The 27022-nt window shown below is 45.7% G+C and overlaps 1 protein-coding gene across 3 annotated transcripts in view; it reads left to right on the top strand.

The window, feature by feature from the left end:
* HIPK2 (homeodomain interacting protein kinase 2) overlaps positions 1-27022 on the top strand; it is a 153369-nt gene that overhangs the window by 86060 nt on the left and 40287 nt on the right. For 2 of the 3 annotated variants that reach the window (XM_008053244.2, XM_008053243.2), the window contains exons 3-7: positions 13508-13631; positions 13924-14043; positions 15702-15788; positions 17570-17754; positions 22929-23091. In XM_008053244.2, the coding sequence (XP_008051435.1) occupies positions 13508-13631; positions 13924-14043; positions 15702-15788; positions 17570-17754; positions 22929-23091 (679 nt within the window). Of the gene's footprint in view, positions 1-13507; positions 13632-13923; positions 14044-15701; positions 15789-17569; positions 17755-22928; positions 23096-23985; positions 24000-27022 lie in introns of all 3 variants that reach the window. The other variant, XM_021710062.1, reaches the window with a different exon arrangement.

Here is a 27022-nt window from a genome sequence, read left to right as displayed (position 1 = left end):
TCTCAACCTCTTGAGTCCCAGCTGACATGTGACAACTGATTCCACAGTCTGGCCAACTCACTTGGCTAGACTGGTGCTCAGGGCTCATGAGAACAAAATGAACCTTCTAATCTCTTTTGCTGAATGCTGCTTCATTCCAGAGGCATATATGAGAGTTCCAGCTCCCATTGGGTTACAAAGAGGCCCCATTGTTAGGACGAGAAGATGGGGCAGTGGTATCCTCATCTGGGGGAACAGTTACTCCCCTTCCACAGACAGAAACACTTCTGTGCCCTGAGGTTCAATGGCTAACCCCAGTAGGTCGTTTTCTGTCCCCATAGAGTTGAAGGTTCAGGTGGCTTTCAGACCATGTGTGCTACACTTCAGCACCCCCTAGTGGAAGATGTCAAGAGCAAGTTTAGCTTTTCCTCCATGACACGAGAAAGCAAACTTTGCTTTGGTTTCATTTTGTTTTGGCTCCTTTAAGAAAAGTTGAGTGTGAGCTTTTCCCTAAATAAACTGCCCTTGGATGGAGACCTGGAGTTTATGCCCATTTTGTTTGGCAAAATTATCCTGTTCCTAACTCCTGCTGGAACCAACAGCCAGTCGCCATGAGTGCTCCCCGCCTTGTCCAGATCGTGGCAGGTCCTGGCAGGCCATGCTGTAAGAAGATGATCCGTGGCCACATCCACTCTGTGGATGTTTCTTGGGTAAAGGACATACCCTCGGTTGGTGCTGTTTCACTGACCTGGACTCCTGGCAAAGCCAGGACGGTGTGCAGGTCCATGAGCGCAACAAGGCCAGCTCATCCACCTGCTGCGCCTCCCCCACTCAGCCTGCCGGCTTGGGCACTGGCTGCATCATGGACTCCCAGGTTACCACCTACTCCGTTAGCAGGATGGCGCCTGGCTAAGACTTGCTTAGGTGAAGTATTAGTGGGTTTCAGCCCTTCTCTCTCAGTAACTCTCTACCAAAGTACAATATGAGGAGGGAGGGCTCCTCTGAGGAGACCTGTTCTCCTGAAATGTCCCTGAGGCTGCAGTGGAAACTCACCCTCTAACGTGTATTTGGCATCATCACTCAGTAGGTTCTTTTTCATAGCTCAGGTTTCTGGCTTCTCTCTTAATTGGTATAGCTCCAGTTGGTGACACTGACTGCATCTCCCTTTCGTTTTTGTTTGTTTGTTTATTTGTTTGAGTTGGAGTCTCACTCTATCATCCAGACTGGAGTGCAGTGGCCGCTGCCGGCCACCGCAGCCTCAACCTGCTGGGGCTCAGGCGATCCTTCTGCCTCAGCCTTCCTAGTAGCTGGAACTACAGGTATGCACTACCACGCACAGCTAGTTTTTTTATTTATTGTAGAGTTGAGGTCTCACCAAGTTGCCCAGGCAGGTCTCGAACCCGCGGGCTCAGGCAGTCCACTCACCTCAGCTCCTGTATTCTATCCCAGACCATCAGTCCTAAAGAATGATTTGTGACTTAGCTCCATAAGTCCCAGGACTAGCTGGTGCTGCAAGGAAAGACCCCAAAGACAAGCCTTATCTGTGGGACAGTCTCTCGCGTAAGAGCTGGGGGTCCAGGGACTTCTGCAGTCCAGACATGGAGAACCCTGGGAAGGAGAACAGCGTGCTGCTTCTGCCTTGTGCTGGTTCACTCATTCAGCCAGCATTTACTGAGTACTCACTGGGAACAGTTGAAGCCAAATGTTGAAGCAGTGAGAAGCTGTGCATTTAAATCCATAAAGCTGCACATAAGTAGTGTTACTTTCTTCATATGATTTTATCTGGGGTAGAGGGTGGGCCCTGGCTTCACAGGCTGGTGTGGAAGAGGCCAGCCTGTTACCAGTCTTACCTCTCATCCTCATTCTGCTGGTGAGTAACGTCACCGGGCTGAGTCAAGTGGAGATGCTGCATTTACAACTGATCACAGGAACTGAAATTCCAAAGTCCCTGCCATGCAGAGAAAAGAAAAGAGGCTCCAGAAAACTGAAAGGTGATAGTGTGACTTGGGTCAGGCCTTTCCAGAATCAGCAAGCTTTCCAACAGATCTCTCAACGTACATTTCAACACTGAGCTTCAGTCAGCAGGCTAACAAGGTAAGAAGAGTCAACAGAAGGAACTATGACAGGACCATCATAAAGCATGTCAGAGGCGTTGTCTCCATTCTGTCTGCCAGCTCCAGACCTTGTGCTCAATCTGCTCAGAGCCTCATCACAGTGGGGCGGCAGAGCACAGCTGGAGCATGCACCAATGCACACCCACACCCAAACTTAAGTCCACCGTCATACATTGACTTCCAGGCCCCTTCAAGGGGCAGTGTACAGAAGGAGATATGAGAGGGCTTCTTCACCTCCCTAGTAGTGACACTGGTTCTTGCTTTCCAATGTCATGAAGCTTTATATTTTTGTTGTATACTTCTGTGTATGTGTATTATCTATCACAATAAAATAAGAGTTTTAAAAGTTTAAAAAGAACCTGTAACAGTATATACGTAAAAAGATTATGTTAGGTAAATCTAGGCAGAAACTTGAGGTTCTGTTTCTTTGGCTGACAGGTGCTTCTGCAGACATCCACTAAGCGTGTTCTTTGGCAAAAGGCACCAGCATAAAGCCTGACCTGGTGATACTGTCATGCTGTGGTGTGTTGGGAGGCCAGACCTGACTTCTCCAGCAGCCCTTAGTTTCATGGCAGTACCATCAGAGACCAGACCGGGAGCTGTCAGCTAAAGCAGGCACAACACCCATTGGGAGGATAAGGAGTATAGGGATTATAGGACAATGAGAGTGTCTTGGAAATGAAGTCCTCTGCTGCTTCTAGAATATTCCCCATTGATGTTACAGTTCATAATCTTTTTTTCTTCTCTCCCCTTCCCTCCCCTTCCCTTCCCTCTCTTCTCATTTGGCCAAGCCAAGTCAATAGCATCTAGTGGGTCCACCTCTCTGCCTCTGCTTCCTTCACTTGGTTTTACATGCACAAGCACATGACCATAGACAAAGAGGCCAGCATGAGAATGTGCTCCAGGCATCTGAGCTGGTTTCCAGTTTACACCATCATTAGAATCCTTTGGGGATGCTATTCAGTTTACATTCCCTATCCAACCTTCTGGGTTGTAAGCAAGCAAGTCAGATTTTGGTGCTGTACTTAGCAGATTTGGAGCAGCACTAGGACCAAGGGTCAACATGAAAAATGTGTGTGTATATTTAGTGCACACCAGGAAAATCTCAGTCAGAGTCAAGATGTTCACTGTCAATATGAATTTTTCAAAACTACCTCTGTGATTCTAACATTACACAGGAATGACCAGTTGAATCAAGGAAGCAAGCTTCCCTTGGGAGAGTGTCCATGTGTAGCATGAGAATGATGTCAACATGTAGACCAGACTACGATTATGTCAACCTCTATATGGATATGATGATTTGTTCTTAAGTCTTGAGCATTTCTATTGGTGATAGCTGAAGATATTCAGCTTTCAACAGTTTTCATGACAGCACCACCAGTGAGGCTCTTGAAATGATCCTCAACAGTCCACAGTTCTGTGGACATCAGCATCTATAGAACTTCTAGAACATCTCGGCAACAGTGTTGCTGCATGTATTACATTGAGCAGTAACCACCCAAAGGCACAAGTGGGGCGTCTGTCCCCCCTCACTCTCCTTTTGGGTTCAAAACCTTGTTCCTTTACAGCAGAATTTCTTCAGGTCATCACAGGACCTAAGTATGCCACTACAGAGTGTGTGGCTTGACCATTCCCAGGATGGCTCAGTGGGAGCCAGCACATGGGCAAACTCCTGGTCAACCTCACCCTAGGTTTGCTCCTAAAACTTCATCCCTGGGTCCCTTTGCTCATCTCTCTGGCATCCTTTTTTTTTGAGTTGGAGTCTCACAGCCACCCTAGCGTCAATGTGCTGGTCTCCGGCAATCCTTCCACCTCAGCTTTCCAAGTGACTGGAGCTACAGGCATGTGCTACCATGCCCAGCTAATTTTTTGTATTATTTTTTTATTGTTGAGACGAGGTCTCGCCAAGTTGCCTACGCTGGTCTCAAATCTGCAAGCTTAGGCAATCCACTCACCTTGGCCTCCCAAGCATCTTAATCCAAGACTTTCTGTCCTATCTCCTGTTGGCCTAGGAAGCTTTTTCAAAATCAGATCCTTGTTGACCTGGGATTAGCTAGCCTCTATTGCTGTTTAAATCTCCACTGGACCTTATGCCTCATGAGGACACTGCTCCTGTTCCTGCGTGCTGCCAGTGCTTGGTGGCATCCCCTTTCCACTGGGCTGCCTGCATGCTCTCTAGCTCTTGCCTTTCAGCAGCCTTCTGTGCAGCTCTCATGCCTCTGGCTCCAGTCTCTCTAAACCAACCTCTTCCTCCCTGCTCTTCGGGCTTCTGCCACTGTTCCTCAGATCCTGTGTTGCTCTGATGTAATCCCTCACCTCCCAGCCCAGGTCACATGCTCAAACAGTGTCTCAGAGCTCGAGACAGTGTTGCCAAGTCCCCTTAGTTCTGCAGCAGAAACATAAGATTTAACAGCCCATCTGAAATACAATTTTACATTTTGATTGCTTCTGCCCCAGCCATACTGAGGTTACTTTCAATCTACATATATTTGTGGAAACAGGCTTTTTCACTGCAGTTCAATCCGAGTATACCTTATAATATCAGTGATTATAAAATACCGTGGACTAATAGACTGTCTTGCTTCCAAGGAGTTCAAACTGCTTTATAATTCTGCCAACCATAATTTATCTTCATAAACTGCCATAGAGACAAGAGAAAAAGCGAGATTAATAATCACATTTTATAGATGGTGAAATAAAAACTCTGAGAAATTGAGTAACATTTTCCCAGAAATGCGTAGCTCTGCCTGTGATTTCTGATGAGTGATGGAGATTTATTGCCTGAGTTGGGAGTGGCTGTGAACCTTGCCCCTGTTCTATTAGTGTGTTGTATAAATGAGCTAGACATTGACTCTGGTCTTAGACGTGACCAGAGTAGTTGGGTGAGCAAGGGATTATACCCTGAGTCTTGCATCCCAGACCTCTGTTGCCTCTGATACTACGAGCAGACGTGGTCAGTCCTGCCTACCTGGGTCCTCAGACCCATAGGAGCATCCTCCCAAACCTCTCCCCAAAATGTGTTCCCTGGGCATCCCTCTAACCTCAAGACGGGTGTTCTATTATGACTCTAAGCAACCTGAGGGCAGGGACTGTCTTTTTAGTCCTCGCTGCACAGTGTACCGCATGCAACCAGCGCTAATGTGGGGCCAAACCAAAGGGAACATGAAGTTAGGGTAATGTTCCCTGTGCAGAGGACAAGCAAGGGGGTTGTGGATAGAGAGTTTTATTTCTAAAACTAGGTGGTAGGTACTAGTTGTTATAGTGATCACTACCTTTTCTGCATAAATGAAACAACATCGTTTAATGTGTAGGCTTTAATTATTTCAACCGTTTTCTTAATGTTTCAACATATGAAAAGGAAAGTGGGCTTTAAAAATGAGGAAAGGGGATGCTCTGTTTATTTTATTGCCATCACGTGGACTGGGACATACTATAGATAAGTGATTGAATATTGGTGACTTGTCTGCTCTATGCCAGGCCCTATACAAGGTGCCTCTTGTGATGCTCCGTTTAATCTAATCCTCACACCAGCACCTGGAAGTAGGTATATGACCAGCACCTGACAGTGCTGGGATCCCAAGTGCAGGTCATGCTCACTTGACTTCTGTAGTCTCTATACCTCTGTTGGAGGCCATCCCCCTGCAGGGTCTTGTGATCTGGACATGACCTAGGAACTGCCTGTCAATAATATGCACCGTCAAGAGAGCTCGTAGAGCTAAATGTCAAAGCTTCCATAACTGAGGTGTCGAAAATGAAAGTTGTTTTTTCTCTTTCTATAGAAAAATAGAATTTTCAGAGTCTTGTTATGAGAATGTTGGAAAGAAATGATCCCTCTCTTTCTTAGGTGCAAATTTTGTCTGACACTTCATGTGTGTTTAAAGTAGTCTTGACATCCCAAAATAGTTCTGAGGAGATTCTGTAAGATGGTTCCACATGGTGGGGCTGTAGCTGGGAAGGTGGGGAGCAGCAAACCATAGTCAAGTCAGAAGAGCCTGGGAAATCCTCATGCAGCCTACCTGCCTAAAACCAAATAAGAACAGAAACAGCCCCCATGGAAGAAACTGGAATGTGATTGTCGGTCCAGAAATCATGTAAACTCTGAAACATAAAGGCCAACTATTCTGTCTCTTATTATAAGAGGCACACTGTACTGACAAGGTGATTTGCCAGCTCCAGGGAAGTAATATTCTTTTTTTTTTTTTTTTTTTTTTTTTTTTTTGAGTTGGAGTCTCACTCTGTCGCCCAGACTGGAGTGCAGTGGCCGCTCCCGGCCACCGCAGCCTCGACCTGCTGGGCTCCGGCGATCCTTCCGCCTCAGCCTTCCAGGTAGCTGGGGAAGTAATATTCTCATGCTGCCCTGTGCCTGGAGGCCACCACCACCTGGCCACTTATTAAGGCTCAACTTCTTCCAGGAAGCCCAGCCTACTTTGCTTTCCTCTCCAACTCATACCTCCTTTGTGTACTGTGTGTACACTTCGTACATGGCATGTCAGCTACTATCACGCTGTGCCTCTGACTAGACAGTGAACTCCTGGAGGAGCTGTAGGGTCCGGTGTATTTTTTTTATCTTCAGCACCCAGCACAGTGCCTGGCACATAATAAACACCTAGTAAATGGTGATTGAATATTCTAAGAAGTAATGAATGCAGCTGGAACCAAATTATAGCTCAGAATGACCACTAGTAAGAATGAGTTTCAATGAAGACTAAATATCGAACATGCTTCGGGTGGGCTGAGCAAAAAGAAACAGATTAGACATAACTTTTGGGAGCCATCTTTGTAGACTAATAGAACAAGCTAACAAGGCATCTGTAAGATCAGATCACAGCAGAATGGTCTGAAATCCCCTAAGGATTCCCAGGGGCCAGATAGGTACTCCCCTTACTGAGGGCTCATGGTCTGGGTGTTGAGTGGCATTTATGGAGCAGCCTCTGTGCCAGATTGAGGGTCAGAGATGAGTGAGACACAGACCTTGCCTTTCAGGGGGCGTAGGGACAGATATGCAAATATGCACTGATGTGTCAAACATGACAGTTTTCAGTGGCTTGCTTTGGGAATGTTGGAATTATTTCTCTCCTTTTTAGGTGCAAATTTTGTCTGACACTTCATGTGTGTTTAAAGTATTTTTGATGTCCCAAAATAGTAATGAGGAGATTCTTTAAGTTCTGCAGGACAGGTAGGTGCTCAGTTAGTATGTAGTGGACCAGCTAGGGGTAAGTTTGACATTTATGTTTGTATCCTACAGACACCGCCAGCCCAGAGACAGTGGACAGTGTGTGTGTTTGAGTAAGGAAGATGAAAGGGGTGGGGGAGGGTGACTGTATCAGGTGCACATCTCATGAGGATAGAGGAAAAGGTGCATCCTCAGGGATGGGAGAGGAAGTCAGAGCATATTGGAAATGACTGAAGCCACAGACAAGAGAGCAGTAGGCGTTGTAGAGGCTTGGTGGAAGAGTGCTAGATTTAGCTAGTAGCAGTGGATGAGCAGGATAATGGCTTCCACATAAAGGTAAGAGACAGACTCTGGGACATGATGACCATGACGATAAAATAAGAGGTTTGGACTAAACCCCTAAGGTCCCAAGTCCTGACCCTGGTGGCATGGCCCTCGAGCCACCTCTAACCCCCATGCTACTCCTCTCTGTAATTTTTGTTATAATTCTTTTGTGAGCCACCTTCAGGTAGGTGTCCCTCAACTCTCCCACTGTCTACCCTGCACAGGTGAGTGTGGGCTGGGATGTTCATGCCTTTCTCTGGGCCTCTGCTCCTGCTCTTCCTTGGGCCAAATCTTGTCCCCTCAAATCCACACCTTGATTTCTTTAGAAAGATAACCCCTTCTACTCTTCTTTGCCTGTGCTACCTCAGAACTTTCTATCTGAATCACATATTTTAGCACTTTTGAAAAATATTTAATAGGTCGGGCTTGGTGGCTCAGCCTGTAATCCCAGCACTTTGGGAGGCCGAGATGAGTGGATTGCCTGAGGCTGCGGGTTTGAGACCAGTCTGGGTAACTTGACGAGACCTCATCTCTACAATAAATCAAAAATTAGCTGGGTGTGGTAGCACACGCCTGTAGTTCCAACTACTTGGAAGACTGAGGCGACAGGATCTCTGGAGCCTAGCAGGTCGACGCTGGGGTGGCCATAAATATACCACTGCACTTCAGCTGGGCAATGGAGTGAGACTCCAACTCAATAAATAAATTCCTGCTTTAAAAAAAAAAAAAAAAATATATATATATATATATATATTTAATAGAAGCTTATTTGATCTACAAATACTTACTAAGTGGCTACTGAACACCGGCCCTATGCTGTCCTCGTGGACTTTGTCGGAGAGACAGCCAGTGAGCAGATTATTAGGATAGTACTGGATAGTGGCATTTATGGCCACATAAATGGAGACTAACTGGTGTCAAGGGAGCCTGTCTGTCATAGGAACAACTGAGCTGAGAGATGAGGGCTGAGACAGACACAGCCATTCGGAAGCCAGCAGGAAGAGCACTTGAGGCAGAAGTAGCAGCATCCCATGAAGACTCCAGCTCCAGGAGGGGAGCATAGGGTGATCTAGAAGTGGGAAGGAAACCAGTGAGCCCAGAGCTTCTCAAACTAAGAGAGTAGTTGGCAGTAACACTTGAGATGGGAGCAAGGTCCTGATCATGTAGGTCTGGTGGGCTGTGGAGGGGTTTAGATTTCATTCTAAATCCAGGGAGGGGCCTCTGAAGGCTTACAGCAAGGGTAAGTGTGATTTACTCACTGTGGTTTCTATGGAGAAAGGACAGACAAGTGGAAAGGCTGGAAAGGATACTCCAGGTGATACGGGGGTGGCCAGGACCAGAGTAGCGGCCGGGGAGATGACTTGGAGCTGGGCCATGTTGATGGACGAAGGTGGGGATAAAGGGGGAGAGAAGAATCAAAGATCATTTCCAGATTTCTGTGTAAGCAGCTAGGGAGTAATAATTCCATTTAGTCAAATGAGGAGGACAATGAAAGGAGGAGACAGAAGAGAAGAATTTCCTTTTAGATGTGTGGAGTTTGAAATCACTAGGCACCATTCCAAAGGAGATATCAGGTTGTCAGAATGTAAATCTGGAGCCAAAAAGGGAATTCCATGATGGAGATAGAAATCTGGAAATACCAATGGGAATTAGATATGTGGAATAGATAAGATTACTATATCAGTATCCTTGGGCTGCTGTAACAAGAAACACAAAATGTGTGACTTAAAACAACCAATGTCTGTTTCCTACAGTTCTGGAGGTCAGAAGTCCAAAATCAAGGTGTCAGCAGGGACATGTTCCCCCTGAAAGCTCTAGGGAAGGATCCTTTCTTGTCTCTCAGCTTCTTGAGGCTCCAGGTGGCTCCTGGCTTGTGGCAGCATCACTCTAGTCTCTGCCTCCCTCCTCACGCGGCCATCTCGCTGCTGTGTCCACGTCCACATTTCCTCTTCTTGTAAGGATACTAGTCATATTGGATTAGGGCCTACCTGCTCTAGTTTGACCTCATTTTAACTAACTGTATGTGCAGCAACCCGATTCACAAATAAGGTCACTTTGTGAGGTACTGGGGATTAGGACTTCAGCGTATCTTTTGGGGGGACACAGTTCAACCCATAACAATTACGAAGGGCAAGTATGAAAGAAGTGAAAAGAAGGAGGGACTAGGATTTTGCCAACACACAGCAGGTGGATAGAGCAGGACAAGCCAGCCGAGGAAATGGGCAAGCCACACGCAGAGAGGAGGACAGATGTGGGGAGAGTGTGGTGCCATGAAAACCGAGAATAAGCATTTCAGAACAGGAGGGAGTGGGATGACTCTCGGGCCACAGAGCTGAGGAACTGACCACAGGGTGTGATGGCATGGAGGTCATGGCTGATCCCAACAAGAGTGCCTCACTGGAGCAGAGTCCAGGCACAGTAAGAGGAGACTGAGAAGATGGTGTGCAGTGAGAGGTGGGACTGCAGGAGTAGATGCCTCTACAGAGATGGTGCTAGAGGGGAGGGAGCAGGGCTGCAGCTGCAGGGAGATGAAGAGATTGGCGAAGGTTGTGTTTGGGGCTGGGGCTTGTTGTTCTGTTTTGTTTTGTGTTCTTTGTTTCTAAAGTGGGAGCCACTAGGACATCAGTATGATGCGTCAGCTCTATTCGAGTCTGTTTGTGTTGCACACGTTTTGTATTCAACTTGAATTGTCTTGTGTGTCTTGGTGCTGTTCTTCTAGCACCGAGGAGGCCTTGAGATAGTACCGTGTTCTCCTTCTTTCACCTCTTAACCACCGAGCCAGACACTCGAGCTTTTGTTCTTTATGACTCCAGAAGAATGTCCCGCTGCGCACATCATGGTACTGGGGAATGGATGTCACTTCACTTTCTTGGTGAATGAGCAGTTTCACAGGCCCTGTCCATGTGATGTCAGTCATCCACATCTATGCCTGGTGTTTCTTGTTAAAGATCACTTGTATGCCTATAGTCCCAGCTACATGGAAGGCTGAGGAGGAAGGATTGCCTAAGCCAAGCAGGTCAAGGCTGTGATGGCTGGAAGCATGCCACTGCCCTCCAGCCTGGGCGACAGAGTGAAACTTGAACTCAAAAAAAAAAAAAAAATCACTTGCTAGAGTGCCTTTGTATGATGGCTTAGTTGTTAGATTCTGCCATTACATCACTTGAGACTGGAAAGCAAAATTTTCTCAGGTTAGAGCAGCCTTCCTGGGGACCATGAAAACTGGCTGATCAATTTGATAGGAAGGGCAGTCCTACAGTCCAGACCAGAGATGTCCCCAGGAAGCCAGGCCAGCCTGTTCCTAAAACCTGACCTGGATACGGGAGTGTCAGACATTAGGGCTGCAGGAGGGCAGGGGCTGCACCAAGAGTCCAAGTGACAGGAGTCGGGACTAGAGATGAGAATGTGCTTGGTCCTTGAGCCAAAACCTGCAGAAGGCAGCCAGGCCCAGAGCCCTTCTCCTGTGAGGAGACTGGGATCCTCATGCTTGGACACAGGAGCACCCCTGACTCTGGAACAGGGAGGTCAGAAAGAATAGTGGGTTCTGTCACCATGATTTTCTTTGCAATGTTCTTTTCAGATATTCCCTTCTTTTCTAAGGGATATAGTTTTTAAATATAGTAAGTCACCTACATATGAACCTTCAAGTTGCAAATTTTCAAAGATGCAGATGTGTATTCGCATGTCCAGTCACATAAGTTAGTTCACGTGTCTGGCATACATTGTCACATGTGTGCATTCTCTATAAGTAGTTGTGCTTTTGTGTACTTTACAGTATTGTATAGAATGCATTAGTACAGTATCTTTATATCAAGCCCAGGATGTCTGGAAGCAAGTGTAAGAGCAGCGGTGATATAGCTAATACAGTACTACATAACCAATTTTGTTAGTTGGGAACCAAGGCTGATTTTGTTGGACTTACAAGCAAGCTGGATTTACAAACGTGCTCTCAGAATGGAACTCATTCATATGTAGGAGACTTCCTGTAAACTGAATGATCTTTAAGGTGCTGCTGGAGGCAATCTAGCAACAATCTCCTCAGTTACAAGCAATGATAACGAATCTGAAAACCCTGGTTTGTGGGCCATAGTGACACAGGTGACCTAGGCACGTGATGGGTTCAAGACCACAGAAAACAGGAAGGTGCAGCAGGGATACACCAGGGAGCCACCACAGTTCAGCAGTGCCAGAGGACGAGCATGGCCTTTGATGCCCACACAAATAGTTGGCAATGAGGACAGAAGAAGTCCAAGACCTGAGAGGGGAGAGGTGCCCGGCAGAACATTGGCCACTGGAGATGCTTGGCAGTGGGGGCAGGGACAACAGAAGGTCCATTAAATAACACTGAGGCAACTCGTTGCACCCCCAGCAGTCACTTCTGCTTGCTGCTCAGACCAACAACTGTGGATGGCACCTTAGAAGCACCTGGTGGCAGTGCCCAGTCTCCAGCCCTGCGGAAAAGAATAAACTCCATTTTATATCTGAAAAATCAAAACCTTGTAACAAGACATTTTAGGGTTTGGCCTTGTTTCTTGAACACTATTAGAGAGAGAAAAAAGATTAGCAATGAGAACAAATTTAAAGGAGGAAAGGAGGCGCTTTTTGAGTGGAGAAAAATTCAGCGAGAAGATCTGAGCCCAATGGAGGTGTGTCTGATCTCCCCTTCCCCCCGCCCTCTTTCTGTGGGGTGAAAGATAACCTTAGAGAGATAATTCTCCCACCTCCTTCACTCCCGCTCCAGACTAGGGGGGAAGGGGAAGAGTAGTCTCCTCTAGCCTCGCTTAGTCAAGTGGAAAATTTATAGAGAAAACAAAAGTCAGGCTCATGCATTTCATTATCAGCAGAATGCCTACAGCCACATTTTTATCAAACAAACTATATTTGTATCTCAAACTTTGAGTCTAGTTTTCTCCAAAACATACTCCTACCTAATCGTGACAGATTCTTAGAAAAGAAGACATACTTGGTTGTCTCTGGTTTTGCCTGCCAATGCCATGTGAACATTAAGAGCTTCCATTCGGAATCTCCAGCATGTAACCTCGTCCAGCATCATGAAAGGGACATGACTCATACAGTCAGAACAGGTTGTTAATGGAGTTTATCATGGAATTCTAGTTGACACCAAGACTATGTATTTATGAACAGGGTCCTATCATTGTAATACTAGATAATTTTTAAGGAGATTAACTTTATAGAGGTTGATGAAAAAAATAGTGTTTCCTTGGAATAGTGTGATGCAAATTCCTAAGAAAGGGATCATTGGCTTGAACAGATATTGGACTTAATGTCATTATTTTGGGTAGAGGCAGCTTATTTTACATATTCCTGAGAAAAACTGGAGTTGGGCACAGTATTATGTGTTTTTAGACCCAGCTCTTTAGGGGGCTGAGATGGTAGGATTGCTTAAGCACAGAAATCCGAGGCTACAGTGTGCTATGATAGAGCCTGTGATTAACCATTGTACTCCAGCCTGGGTGACATAGCAAGGCCTGTTGATCTAAAGAAAGTGAGAGTCAGAGAAGAAAATAGAATACCTTTATTTCAGAATTCCTTTGTAAAAACTAGCATTCTCTAAAGAATAATTTCCCAGATTTTCAGCTGAAGGTCACTTCAGAGGATCCCTAAAGTGGTTGTTAACTCATTTGCCTGGAGCACACTGGTAACGAAATCAGTAGACATGATTCCTTGTCACCACAGACCTGCCCTTCATCTCAGCCAACCCTTTGAGTGGGTCCTCTGTGGGTGGGGAGGATCAAGCCAAAGGATGAAAGATCGCTGAAATGTGGCACCTTCTCCTGAGAACCACAGGCACTTCCCAGGGGGCCAGCAGTGGTGCCCCAGGCTTGAAGGTTTAGAATCTCCTAGAGAAATAGATGCTAATTCTCAGTTGCTCATGGCTTCTTCCATTCTTCCTTTTCAGGGCCCCTGAGATCATCCTTGGTTTACCATTTTGTGAAGCGATTGATATGTGGTCCCTGGGCTGTGTTATTGCAGAACTGTTCCTGGGTTGGCCGTTATATCCAGGAGCTTCAGAGTATGATCAGGTGAGTCTTGATGATAAAAGTATTCACAAAAAAACACATTCTTTGTCTGGGAAATATCCTGTACTAGCATTTCATTTATAACATAACAAATGGGTGGGATTATGGGTGTTATGTTGTCTCCCAAACCTGGCTTCCTTTAACCTTGCTATTTTTTCTCTATTCCTTTTTTCTTTTCCTTCTTTCTTTTTCTACAAGATTGTCGTTTTCATTTTTCTCAAAGCCACTAAGTCATTAGTATACCATATGGACAGTGACAGGAAAAGCCCGACCTCATTCTCATCTTTTCTTGCAGATTCGGTATATTTCACAAACACAGGGTTTGCCAGCTGAATACTTATTAAGCGCAGGGACAAAGACAACTCGGTTTTTCAACCGTGACACAGACTCGCCGTATCCTTTGTGGAGGCTGAAGGTAGGAAGAGCATCCCCTCCATTCCTTACCAGTGGCCCAACGCTCAGGGAACAGGGGCACAGTCTCATTAGTGGGTAGCTTTTGATTCAGTCAGCAAGATGGGGGCAGGGGTGTTGTTAATATATGATGTGGCTGGATTTGAATGTTCAGAAGCACTGCTTTCTCTTGGCCTATTGTTGCCTCTACAGCATGAGTCCCAAGTTATGACTGCTGAGCTCCCAGGATTTAATCCGATAAGCCTTGATGACTGTCTGATTTATACTCAGGAAAGAAGCAAACCCACTCTGCCCTTGAGAACTCGCGGCCGAGAGGGAGATGAGACTCTGTGCCACAGGCTCTAGCCCTGTGAGAAGTGCCCTATTCCTGTAAGGGGAAGGATGTGGGAGCCACAAGGAAGGAGCATAATCCTGCTTGCGGATGGTTTTGCCCAGTGGAAAAGTTGGGAAGGACCTTCCAGGCCAAGGAAGCCTCTGACTCAAGTGTCACTTCCTGGGCTCCAGTAGCAGCCCTGTGTACACAGGCCAGCTGGGGGAGGATTGCTCTGCAGCATACCATCAACTCTGGGGGGTTTACTTTAACAGACACATATTTTACTCTCACTTTGATCTGTGCCTAGTAATGAAAGTTATGTATTTTCCTAGTAGGAAAAAATAATAAAGTCTTAATATGTTTCATGTTCATGTTAGGTGTTTCTTTTTTTTTTTAACAGGAGGGTGGTTTGTTGTTGTTGTTGTTGTTGTTTTTTAATGGAAACCACAGCCAAATTCTAATACATTTAAGAAATAATGTGTGGGCAATAGTCACAAAAGACTAAGAAAGAGATCTGGGAACTAAGCAAGCAGTCTTAGGCTACTTACTGATGAGAGGTCTGGCATTTGGCAACTGTGAGAGTCAGTGTCAAGGTCAGGTCTGGTAAAGTGGTTCCCGGGTGACAAAGGCTAAGGCCAAGCAAGAGGCAGAGATCACTTCTGTGTTTTACTTAAGAGCCTCAGTCCAACATGTCCAGCTGTTCCCAGGATTTAAACCGCTCCAGGTGTGCTGTCCTTCAGTGAGATTTTGAGGATTAATTATCTCTGATCTGTGGATGAGTCCAAAAACCCATAGTAATTGGAAACAGCAGTTGCCCAGGCCAATGGGGAAATGGGTGTCTGTGTCTCAGCCACAGGCAGAGGAGGTTCAACCCGGAACACAGACTCTGGGGCCAGCTGCTAACTGTTGGCCACCTGACCTTGGCTTGAGCTTTCTATTCCTGCCTCCCCATCTGGAAAATGGGGATAGTAATTGTCCTAGCTAATGTGGTTGTCAAGAGTGTTAAATGAGCAAATATGCTTTAGAATAGTGCCTGGCAAGAGCTATATGTATAAGGGTTTATTAAATACAATTTTAAAAGGCATGGGAAAGGGCTGCTTTTTTACAGTGGAATCTTAACTTATTCCCTAAACTTAGAGAAAGCTGTAGGCTGATCAAGGATGTGGCATATTTTAGTCATCTCAGAATGCTTCACACCTGACCCCAAGAGAGAAAGACATTAGTTGCAGGTCACTTTAAGAAGAATCAAAGTCTCCTCTGAAAGGTGGGAAAGAGACCCACTGCAAGAAGCAGGAACTCAAAGGTTTGAGTTCCAGATAAGTCCTGTTACCAATTTCCTCTCTTGACAGACTCCAGATGACCATGAAGCAGAGACAGGGATTAAGTCAAAAGAAGCAAGAAAGTACATATTCAACTGTTTGGATGATATGGCCCAGGTAAGCATTGTGAGTGAGTAAGCAGTGTAAGCCCTTTAAACACCAAGTGCAGCAAGACTTCTGTAATGGTAATATAAGACAGTGAGTGCAAATCCTTATTATTCAACTACAGTGGTTGACCTTGACCTTAAATATGCCAGCCTTAGTAAGAGTACCATTTGGTTTGTGGGACATTTTTAAAACCTTACACGAGCTCCTTAAAAATAGCTTCCGTTTATCGGTTCCTACTTGTAAAATAGTACCTGCCAATCTTACTGATGTTTTCATGAGAATTCCAACCCATTAGTACATGTGAACTGAATGCCCATGACTCGTTTCCTGCCATAGCAAGGTACAGTGAACTGGATAGCTTAAGAGATTTATTCTCTCACAGTTCTGGAGGCTAGACATTGGAAATCAAGGTTTTGGCAGGGCCATGTTCCCTCTGAAGGCCCTAAAGAAAAAGCATCCATGTTTCTCTCCCAGCTTCTGGTAACTTCTGGCAGCTCCTGGCAGTCCTTAGCATCACCGTAATATCTGCCCCCTTCTTTACGTGGCCTTCATCCCTGTGTCTGTGTCCAGACCTCCCTTGCCTTTTCTCTTATAAAGGTGCTAATCATGCAAATTGACCAATGGGTTGAGAATATATTATAAATAAAGGCACTAGTCATTGAATTTAGAATCCAGTATGATCTCATCTTAACTTGATTACATCTGCAAAAACCTATTTCTAAATAAGGTTACCTTTACAGGAACTGGGGGTTAGGATTTGAACATATCTTTTGGGGGGGACACAATTCCATCTGCTACAGTCTCTCTCAACTCACTGGCAGGGACACAGGCGATCGTGTTTGTGCTCCAAAGAAAATTCTAGAACATCAACTGTTTTTAGTGTAAAGACTAGTATAAAATCAGAGCAACTCAAAATGAGTTTTATCTTTAAAGCAATGAGAAACAAAGCTGTAGACCAGTAAACACTTAGCACACCTCTTACTGGAGATAAGTGTAACCAAAAATCATGATTCTGAGTAAACTTGTCAGTTGATTAGTAGCTTAGATTGTCTGAGAAATTGAAATTGGTTTCCAGAGCATGTCTTGGAAAATATAGAAATCATCACAAAACAAGCCTTTTAGAGGCTATCTTAGTTCAGACTTGCTCTTGGAAGAAAAAGCCTGTGTCTAGATATCCTGCCTGTCTTGGCCAGAGGTGGCTCTGTTGAACACAGAGACTAGAGTAATTCTGGCCCTAACTCAGGAGTCCTGAGAAGGATGATATTCTATGGGTGGAGGAAGGGGACATTGTGCCCTTCCATTTCCCTCTAAAGGTTAACTACATAAACCTTGTTGCATCTTATTTTCTACTGCTTAGTTATGATTTTTTTTTTTTAAATGTAGCAAAACACACTAGCATAAAATGTCCCATCTTAGCCTTTTTTGAGTGTGCAGTTGAATAGCATGAAGTACACTCCCGTGGCTGTGCTGTCTCCAGAGCTCTTTTCATCGTGCAGCTGTTTTAAATGAGATATGGTGAGAACTGCTTTTCAGCTTAACTCACTAAAGCAGATGTGCCTTGCAGCCTGTCATTTAGGTATATATCTCTCTCCCCTTCCCGGTGCCTGGCTTCCCTCTACCTTCCCTGCAGAGAGAAAGGCCACTCCTATGGACAGTAACAGCATGTGGGCAGTGCCTTCATGGGGCAGAGCACAGCCTCCTAGGAACCGGGAAAAAGGGAAAGAGAATCAGGGAGTCAAAGAGGCCAGGCATGCTGTGGCCCTTGGTAAACTGTCCCTACTTGCTTCCAGGTGAACATGACGACAGATTTGGAAGGGAGCGACATGTTGGTGGAAAAGGCAGACCGGCGGGAGTTCATTGACCTGTTAAAGAAGATGCTGACCATCGACGCTGATAAGAGAATCACTCCAATCGAAACTCTGAACCACCCTTTTGTCACCATGACACACTTACTCGATTTTCCCCATAGTACACAGTAGGTGTCCTCAATGCTTTGTACCAGTGGTTGACAAATGTTTCCTTTAAAGGCCCAAACAGTCAATATCTTAGGCATTATGGCCATAGGTCTCTGCCACGACTGCTCAGCTGTTGCTGTATCCAAAAGCAACTGTAGATGCAACCCATAAACAAATGAGTGAGGCTGCATTCCATGAAAACATTTCCAAAAGCATGTGGGGCCTGGGCTGGGACCCTGGGCCGCAGAAATGAGGGGACTGTGGTTCACAGGAGCACACAGAGCTGGGCGAACTGGACTCTGCATGTCCATTCAGGAAGGAAGGTGCCCATAACAGCTGTGTGGGGAGAGCAAAGCCAGTCTCAGGACCAAAGGTTACTCCCAGAACCATCCCAGAGTAGACGAGAGCTGGCTTGGGTTTGGACATGTTCATTCCTGTATTTTGCAAGCTGTGTGATGGGGTACAAAGGTGAACAGAACCAACAGGCCCCTGCCTGCTGGAGCCAATGGTCTGCAGGAGAAAACAAACAGTGATGCCTAAACCCCTGGCTGCTAGGACAAGAACAGGGCGCACAGAGAGCATATCACAAGGGATCCTCGCTTGATGTGCCAGGAAGACCCTGTGAGGTACCTGTGAATGGTGTGGGGAGGCAAGGTCATGAGCAGGCAGGGTGGCACCTTTGTAGACACTCTGCTGTGGGCAGGGTTGTGCACCCAACCTGGGGCAGTGGGCCAGGCAGTGAGGCATGGGAATTGGCAGGGCCATCTGTACATGTTGAGGATTTCAGTCTTGATCAAAAGAACAACTGGAAATTTTATTTAAGAAATTTTTTAAGGCCAGGTGTGGTGGCTCAAGCCTGTAATCCCAGCACTTTGGGAGGCTGAGGCAAGAGGATTGCCTGAGCTCAGGGGTTCGAGACCAGCCTGGGCAACTTGGTGAGACCTCGTCTCCACAATAAATCAAAAAACAAGCTGCGCATAGTAGCACATGCCTATAGTTCCAGCTACTTGGAAGTGAAAGAATTGCCTGAGCCCAGCAGGTTTAGGCTGCAGTGGCCATGAGTATGCCACTGCACCCAGCCTGGGCAATAGAGTGAGACTCCGACTCAAAAAAAAAGAAATTTTTAAATTAAGGATCTTTGATAAACAGAGATCTCCCTGCTGCCACACACATAAAATTAGTCTGGAAAAATTGTCCCTTGAATTTAACAACTTGGAAGTTGGTGGTAACTTAGTGACAGCCATTCCAGTGGAGTGGTAGAAGCAGAAGTCAGTTTAGCAGGTTGAAAGACCAAGTGAGAGGTAAAGACATAGATAGCAACCTTTTAAGAAGTAAGGCTGTTAAAGGGGAGAAAACGAAGGGAAGAGTTGGTAGAATTGTTCTTGAGACAGGAGATTTGAGCAGTTTTAAATGCTAAAGGGGCCATTGCCTTACTAGACACTGGTGTGGCCATTTGCTCTTGGAGCTGTGACCACCGCCATGTTTCCTCGCTTTGGCTCCCTCTGCTACCTTGGGGAGGTGAATCTCCTCTTTCTCTCTCTCTCTTTCACTCTCTAATTTGCTTTCTAAATAAACTATATTTCCTGGTCTAAAAATAAAAATAAAAATAAATGCCAAAGGGAACAATCTGGTAGCATTTGAGAGACTGAAGATAAAGAATCCATGGGATAAGTTTCCTGAGATGGCTGGTGGGGCTGGGACTCGAGCACAGGCAGAGACGTGGGCAGTATCACTGAGAGGGTGAATGGAGGAGGGGCGAGAACTCAGGGCACAGGTGGAGAGGTGGGCAGTGTCATTGGAAAGGTGGATGGTGGAGGGATGTGTGGTATGGCAGCTGTGTTGGTTTGGTGGAGAAAAGTTGAGGGAGTTCCTATCAGACAGCATCTGTCTTCTCAGAAGTAGGCGATGAGGTTAGCCGTTGAGCATGAAGTGGTTGGTGGTTTATGAAGGGTAAGTTTAGGCTGAAGCAGGTGACAGAGCAAACTCCCCAGAGAAATATGGTAGAATTGTTGAGCATCAAAGTTGGGCATGGATGGTTGACAGTGTAACTGATTTCCCTACGTGAAGGCATAAAGAAGAGAGATCACTGGGTATGTCCAGGTGGGATTTTTGCCAGGCTGATAAAAGACATTGACAAGGAAGCTGATGATGCTGGCAGCAGGGTAAATGTAATCCAGAATGATGGCTATTGGAGGCTTAGCTGAAGGGGGGAGGAAGTGAAGGTGGAGGGTCCAAATAAACAAGGTGTTCTGGTCAACTCAAGGTGGTTATCACAGTAAGAGTTGAATGAGCCAGGTAGGTGGAAAGTGACCAAGAGAACAGGTCACTTGGATCTGGAGTTTCTAGAGGCAGAGCAGTTTTCAATTTGACAGTCCATGGAGGGGGTACCTGGACTTGAGGGCAGGGTCCCCGTAGATGGGAAGTCATTGAGAAGCCAGGGTGTTTGACAAGTAATCCGTGACCTCTGAAGTCTGCCTGTGTGGGCAGGGAATGACTTGGAGGATGACTGAGCTGTGAATGAGGGGAGAGAGAAGGGGGAAGTCACTTCAGCCTCTCAGCCCTGAGCTCTTTGGAATACGAAAGAGTAAACAGTCACCTTCCCATGTGTCTGCAGGGAAAAGGAGTGTACTCGAGAGCAACAGATTCTATTAAGCTGGAGAAGGAAGAGATCGCTGTGAGAAGAGCTAGAAATGAGAGAAGTGTGTGGGTCCCAGCTGGCCCTGCGTGGCCAGAGTCAGATGAGGCTGTGTCTCCAGGCTGGCCTGACCTGACCCAGCCTACAAGAGGTCAGTGAGTGGCACCCACCTTGAATGGTGCTTCCTCTGCTTCAGTTCTATTCCTTATCAGTCACTGAAGCATCAAATTGTATTGCACCAACCAGACAGTACCTTTTAAGTTCAGAACCATATTTGAAACAACAAACTCCAGTACAAAGGGGGAATCCAGGCCCATCTTTTCCATAGTTTTGCTGTGGGTATGTCCTTTTTCTGGGTATGGTAGGGGTGAGTCGAGGAACTATCAGTCTGTACCACAAGAAGAAGAAAGGCACACTTGGCAATTTACTGGGCAGAGCTCCCATAAGACTAACCTTTTCATCTTCAGGGGTGGAGTGGAATGACTGAGACACAGCTGTGTATAGGACTGAGGGTGCTCACTAGAGAGCTCCTGTTAGCCATCTGCACTGAGTCAGTGAGATAGTCACCCCCAGAGCTAGGGCTTGGCTGAATGACCTCAGGGTCCTGTCTGCCTCTGAGTTCTGTAAGGAAGCATCAGCAGAATGTGCTCGGTCATGTGAAGATTGTGCTTGGTCATGTGAGTAGTGTGGGCATTAGCAACAAATTCAGAGGCAATTAAGAACTCAGAAAATGAGCTTAGGAAGAAGAAAGGCAGGTCTTTGGCACACCTAGGCTGTCTAAGAGTGGGTTTAGTCCCTAAGTCCCCTAGAACTTGCTGGGAAGACCATGGAGAACTCCAGGGCAAGGTTAAACTGCAGGTCCCCCCTGCTGTAGACCCCCACTATGGGTACTGTGTCACAACTCCCTGACATCTGCATTACTAGATGAAAGAAACCCCTCATTTCTCCTTCCTGGGATTCCAGTGCACAAACTCCTAAAATTAACTACCTTTTATTAATGAACCCAAAGTGAAAGTGCTTGCCTCTTCTTAAACTCAAACCATCTTAGTTAGAAAATTCTGAAGGAGTCTGGAAACTTGGTGTTGAATTGTCACAAAATCATCTGTAGCATAAAACAAGGCAGGTGGACTGCCTTGTTTTATGCTACAGCCTCCATGTGAAAGCACTCGGCAGTGTTCTTGGTACCTAGTAGAAGCTCAAAACATAGTGGCATCACCAGCATTATTAGTAGTATTTTTAGCTACTGGTTACTATAGAATATGTGTTTCTCCGGGGTTGTCAGTCAGTAGATGTTTATTTAGTGTGCATTCTGTAGCCAGCGTAAGTAGTCATATCTTAGAAAGAAGTAGGATTCTCTAAGTCATATGTAAATCAGTTGCCTGAAACTTGGAATGCATCTTTCACAGAAAGAATGCTTGTGGACAGTTAAAAACACCTGCTTAGCCCCAAATACAGTATACTTGTCATATGCAGAAATAGTAGACACTTACAATAATAAAATAGTGGAAAATTGTGATTTTATGTTCAGCGATTACATTTTTCGAATTACAACAGAGATTTTAAATTGAAGACTAAATGAAATTTGATTATCTTAAATATTAGCATTTCAGGAAAAGTCAGTTTATTTAGAAGAAGACACAGAAGCAAGTGAGAAGTGCTGTGCAAATTTTGAAGGACACTTACTAGGGGTTTTCAGAACTGTAGTGGATAAGGCCACTGTATCTTTCCTTTGCCTTCATGCTTTCTGTATTGGGGGTTTTGTTTTGATACACAAGTGCAATGGAGGAAGGAAAAGGGGGAGAGAATTCTATTTTGTGTAATTGGGCAAGAATTAGATGAGAAAATGACAGCCAGAGGGCATATACATGTACATGAAGACTGCCAGTAACTCTCTACCCCGGCAAACTACCTGTCCTCCCTGGGCTTCAGCCTCACTTTTAAAGCAGGAACTATAGTCATATCTCCATCTGGTGGATGTCGTAGGACTATGTGAAAAGTTGCAGATACCTACCACTGTTCTTATGTTAACCACTTATTATTACTAGTATCACTACTGTTTGCATCGCCTACCTGAGTCCAGTGGGGAGAGGCAGTACATTCATGCCGCTGGTGGGAGAGTTCCTGGGCTGTTCCCTAGATGGTGCTGGTGACACTGGGCTGCTGGAAAAAGTGCACACAAGTAGTTGTCTTTGGGGAAGGTGGAGGCAGGTTGTAAGTTGCTGTTTAGTGTTCCCATTCAGGGAGCTTGTATGTTTGTTCATGGACCGGAAGCCACACTCAGAGTTGAGATGCATAGAGAAGCTGTAGGCAGAGCAGGGATCTGCTGTGATATATGGAAACTTTCCCTATCTGGACAGGGGGAAAGGATAGGAGGACATTGAGGGAAACTACCTAAATAACCTTGATAGTTGCAAATGTACAGAAATCTAGAGACCTAGAGTACACTTTCCCATGTTGTCTTGTTTACTGGATTGACCATGCCCTCCCCCCACCCTTTGCCCACATTATCCTCTGCCCTTCCCTTATGTCTCCATATGCCTCTGTCTTTTGCATGAACAGCGTCAAATCATGTTTCCAGAACATGGAAATCTGCAAGCGTCGGGTGAATATGTATGACACGGTGAACCAGAGTAAAACCCCTTTCATCACACACGTGGCCCCCAGCACGTCTACCAACCTGACCATGACCTTTAACAACCAGCTGACCACTGTCCACAACCAGGTAAGTGGGGAGCAGAGGGGAAGGTAGGCAGACTGCCCACGTGAGCATCAGAGCTAGTGTCTTCCCACCAGACCTAGTCTGAAGACGCAACTCCTCTATTGTCACGTTCAACTCCAGAAGAAAGCCTTTGCTTCCAAAGTTGTTTTCTCTGAGAGACCCAGGCTCTTTTTGTATTGACTTTTGGCCCCATGGAAGGTTCTAGAAAGGACTTGTGAAGGGAGTTCTCTTTGACAGTACCGCTTTCTGCTTTCCTGCCCTGATGTGAGAATAGGGGAAAGGAGTTGCTATGATCCTTTTGTGCCTGACCTCTGCCGGGTAGCGAATTCTAGAGCTGGAAGGGACTCAGGTGACCGCCAGTTCAGGCTCCTCCCCTTATCTCCACACTGCTGGATCTATCCGATCTCCTTTCAGAATAGAAGCCTGTCCTTTCTCCATCTCATGGGGAAAATCAGTTCATCAGTCTATCACTAGAATCCCAGCAGCTAGAACTAAAAGGGACCAGGAAACTCAGCTTTTCTCTCCACAGATTTGTAACCTTTTACAGAAAATTGGCAGAATCCACAGCTAACACACTGCTTTAGCATGGATGACACCCAGGAAATATTTATTGAGTGGATAATTTCCAAGTGCTAGCTCAGGCTGTTTCTAGTATCTAAGAGACTTTTGCTTTTACTCCCACCTTCCAATCTTCCCAGTTCCCCCACAGAAGTTTCCCTAGATTTTTCAGTCTTAATATCAACCTGTAATGACAGCAACACTTCTGTAGGTACACACACATGCACACACAAACACACACACATGCACACGCACACACACCCCATTCAGGGGAGAGAAGTGTATGTTCTAAACCTGAAGTGTGAATGCCTTCGCCTGGCTGTCTTCTCTTTTTGGCAGGTCCCCTCCTGTCCGTGAATAGTCACTGGCCCCTGCCTACACCCATCCTGTCTCCCTCAGTCATTCATATAGCATGCTGGGCTGCCAAGGCCTAGCTTCACTTCCCACCCTGCCATCCCTCCCTCTGCCCAAACTCCAGGAGAGGCCACCTGGAATCTGCTGTCCCCTGGGGACCATTAGTGCCTTGAAGCTCTCCTTAGGGTGAAAAGCTAATGTTCTTTAATGCAACAAATGTTCCCATGCAGCCCAAGGCTAAGGCTTCCACAGCCAGACTTGTGAACTTCTTGGCAAAATATCCTCTTGGTTTTCTTCATGACCTCCTTGAAGAGGTTTGTTTTTCCCACCAGTCCTCATGAGACACCTGGCCTAAACTCCCCAACCCCAAACTACCTGTCCCTATCTGCCCACCCCATCCGCAGTCAGCAGCATGTGAGAGATGACAAGTGGGATATGCCTTGGGTGCAGGCCTCATGTCAGGTGGAGTCTCCCACAGGCTGTCCTTTCCATAGATGTCTTGTTACTAAGCTGCAGAACTGAGGTCCTGGAGCCCCTGACCATACCAGAGGAAGCTACCTCCATCTTGCCCATGATATGACAACCAGCACATTCATTCCAAAGAGTGTCCCAAAGACTCTGCAAAACCCAAAGGGCTTCCCATCAAAATGCAGTATCAAATAAGAACACCCATCTTCTCCACAGCACTGAGACCATCCAAATCTGGCTCAGGACTAGAGTAAAGCAGAAGTGGCTGGTAACTTAGTGCAGTACTTGGGCCAGATTTCCCTCCAGTAGTAATGCTGTCATTAAATTATATCATGCCGGGGGTGGTAGCTCATGACTGTAATCCTAGCTTTGGAAGGCCAAGGTGGGAAGATCAGTTGAGCCCTGGAGTTTGAGACTGCAGTGAGCCATGATCATACCACTTCACGCCAGCCTGGGTGACAGAGCAAGACTTCAATTCCAAATAAATAAATAATAGCATCAGTAATAACTAATACTTATTGAATATTTATGTGTGCCAGATTTTCCTAAGTGTGCCATAACTCTCAATCTTCCCAGCAACATTGTGAGATGGATATTATTATAATCATTTCCATTTTAGAGGAGGAAACTGAAGTACAGAGTGATGAATTCTCTTACCCAAGGCTACTTTCTTAGTTCATGACAGATGAGCCTGGGCTCTGAACCCAGCAATCCAGCTCCAGAGTCTAGACTCTTAAAAGATATGTCCATACAGCCCTGGATAAGTCTCCTAGAGGTCCTCAAATGTCTCTGCATGGTGGTGTCTGCTCTTTAAGCCCAGCACAACTGCCTTTGTGCATGAGTCGTTCTGGTAGCTTGCTTTCTCCATGAGCTCCTTGGAGTCATTTGCCCATTTAGGTATTTAGAGGCAATACAATATATCTACAGTTTTATGTTAAAAGTAAGACATTAAGCTACATAAAGAATTCCTTGCTGCCCTCAATATATATCCAGTAGAGTAAACAAAGGACCTTTCCCCAAATGGTCACGAATCCTTTATGTCTCGAAGAAGCTGGGTCAGTAATCCACAACCCTGTATGTCTCTAGAAAGCTGACTTCTACTCTCTAAAGCTTCTACTCTCTAAAACTTCTACTCTCTAAAGTTAGCAACATATGAATATGGAGTCCTGTCTTGGGTATTCCTTGTTTAATCCTATGAATCAGTATCTAGCAGTTCCATTATATTTCATTATTTGAACCTAGCCTTCCACCAAGAATTTTAATTTGACTTTATAGACCAAGCTCAAACCTCTTCCTTCTGGATGTCAAACCATTTGAACATCTACTACAACTGCAACAGGAATCACTTTTTTCATTTTTGGAAAATGTGTGTTATCGATAAACTTGCTTTTTTACTGGGCACAGTGGTACACACCTGTAATCCCAACTACTCAGGAGACTGAGATAGGAGAATTGCTTGAGCCCAGCCAGGACAGCACAGCAAGACCGTGTCTCTAAGTTTAAAAAAAAAAGACAAAACCTTCTTTTTCTTATTATTTCTATTTGTCAGCTGCAACACCTTACAAGTAATAGGCAAGAGGTTACCAGTGGCTTCAAATTCCTCCATCCCTGTGGATCTTTTCCTCCATATTCTGTAGTCCTTATAACTTCTAGAGGTAAAACCTCTTATAGACAACACTGAATTTGAAGCCACTGGTAACCTCTAGCCCCATCACTTGTAAGGTGTTACCTGACAAGTCATAGGCTAATTCCTTTCTAAGAGCTAAGGTAAGATACAAAGAAGTAGAAAACTTTGTCACCCTCACATGTGCTTCTTCAGCTGATCCTTCAACTGGATTAGAAACTGAGGAGAAACCATATGTGTGTCTAATGGTCACACTGGAGTCTAGGCCCATATCAGAACACAAGTTCCATTTGTCCTTGAATCTACAAAGAGCTGGAAGATTTAACCTCTTAAGGAGCTCACGGTCTCCATGGTGAGACAGGATAGAAGCAAAAATAGATCAGTCAAAATGCAAAACAGCACACACTAGGGGCCAGGTAAAACAAACAAACCATGTGTTACAGAAGTGAGAAGTTGGAGAAACCACTGCAGGCCAGAGGAAAATACCAGAAAGACACAGCCCCTCCCTCCCCGGGAGACTTCGGGAAGCTAGAAGGTTGTATTGTAAGAGCAAAGGAAGCAGCGATTCATTTCCATTGGAGGTGGGAGGGGCTTCCCCGTGAAGCACACAAGACACAGGCTAGGCCTTAAAGCGCAGAGTCTTGGAGAGGATGCTGTGGGCCAAAGGATTTGTGTGAGAGTGAGAGGAAAGGCCAAATCAATGAGTAAACTAATCTGCCTGGTGCCAGGAGTCTGGAGAGCAGAGGAAGATAGCTTTAGAAGGGGAGGTTGGCCAAACCACGGGAAATAAGGAATGCCAGATCCATGTGCATATGCCCTGTTTGTCAGACAGGGAGTGGGAATTTTGAGCAGGAGTACTGGCATGCACAAAGTAGTCTTTTGGAAAGAACGATCTAATCTCTGTGCCCAAGAGCTGGAGTAGAAGTAGAG

This window comes from Carlito syrichta, unplaced genomic scaffold (genome assembly GCF_000164805.1).
Source record: "Carlito syrichta isolate Samal-C Ts95f unplaced genomic scaffold, Tarsius_syrichta-2.0.1 Scaffold287984, whole genome shotgun sequence".
Lineage (NCBI taxonomy): Eukaryota > Metazoa > Chordata > Mammalia > Primates > Tarsiidae > Carlito > Carlito syrichta.
Note: the sequence above shows the minus strand (reverse complement) of the source record. Positions and strands in the feature narration are given on the sequence as shown.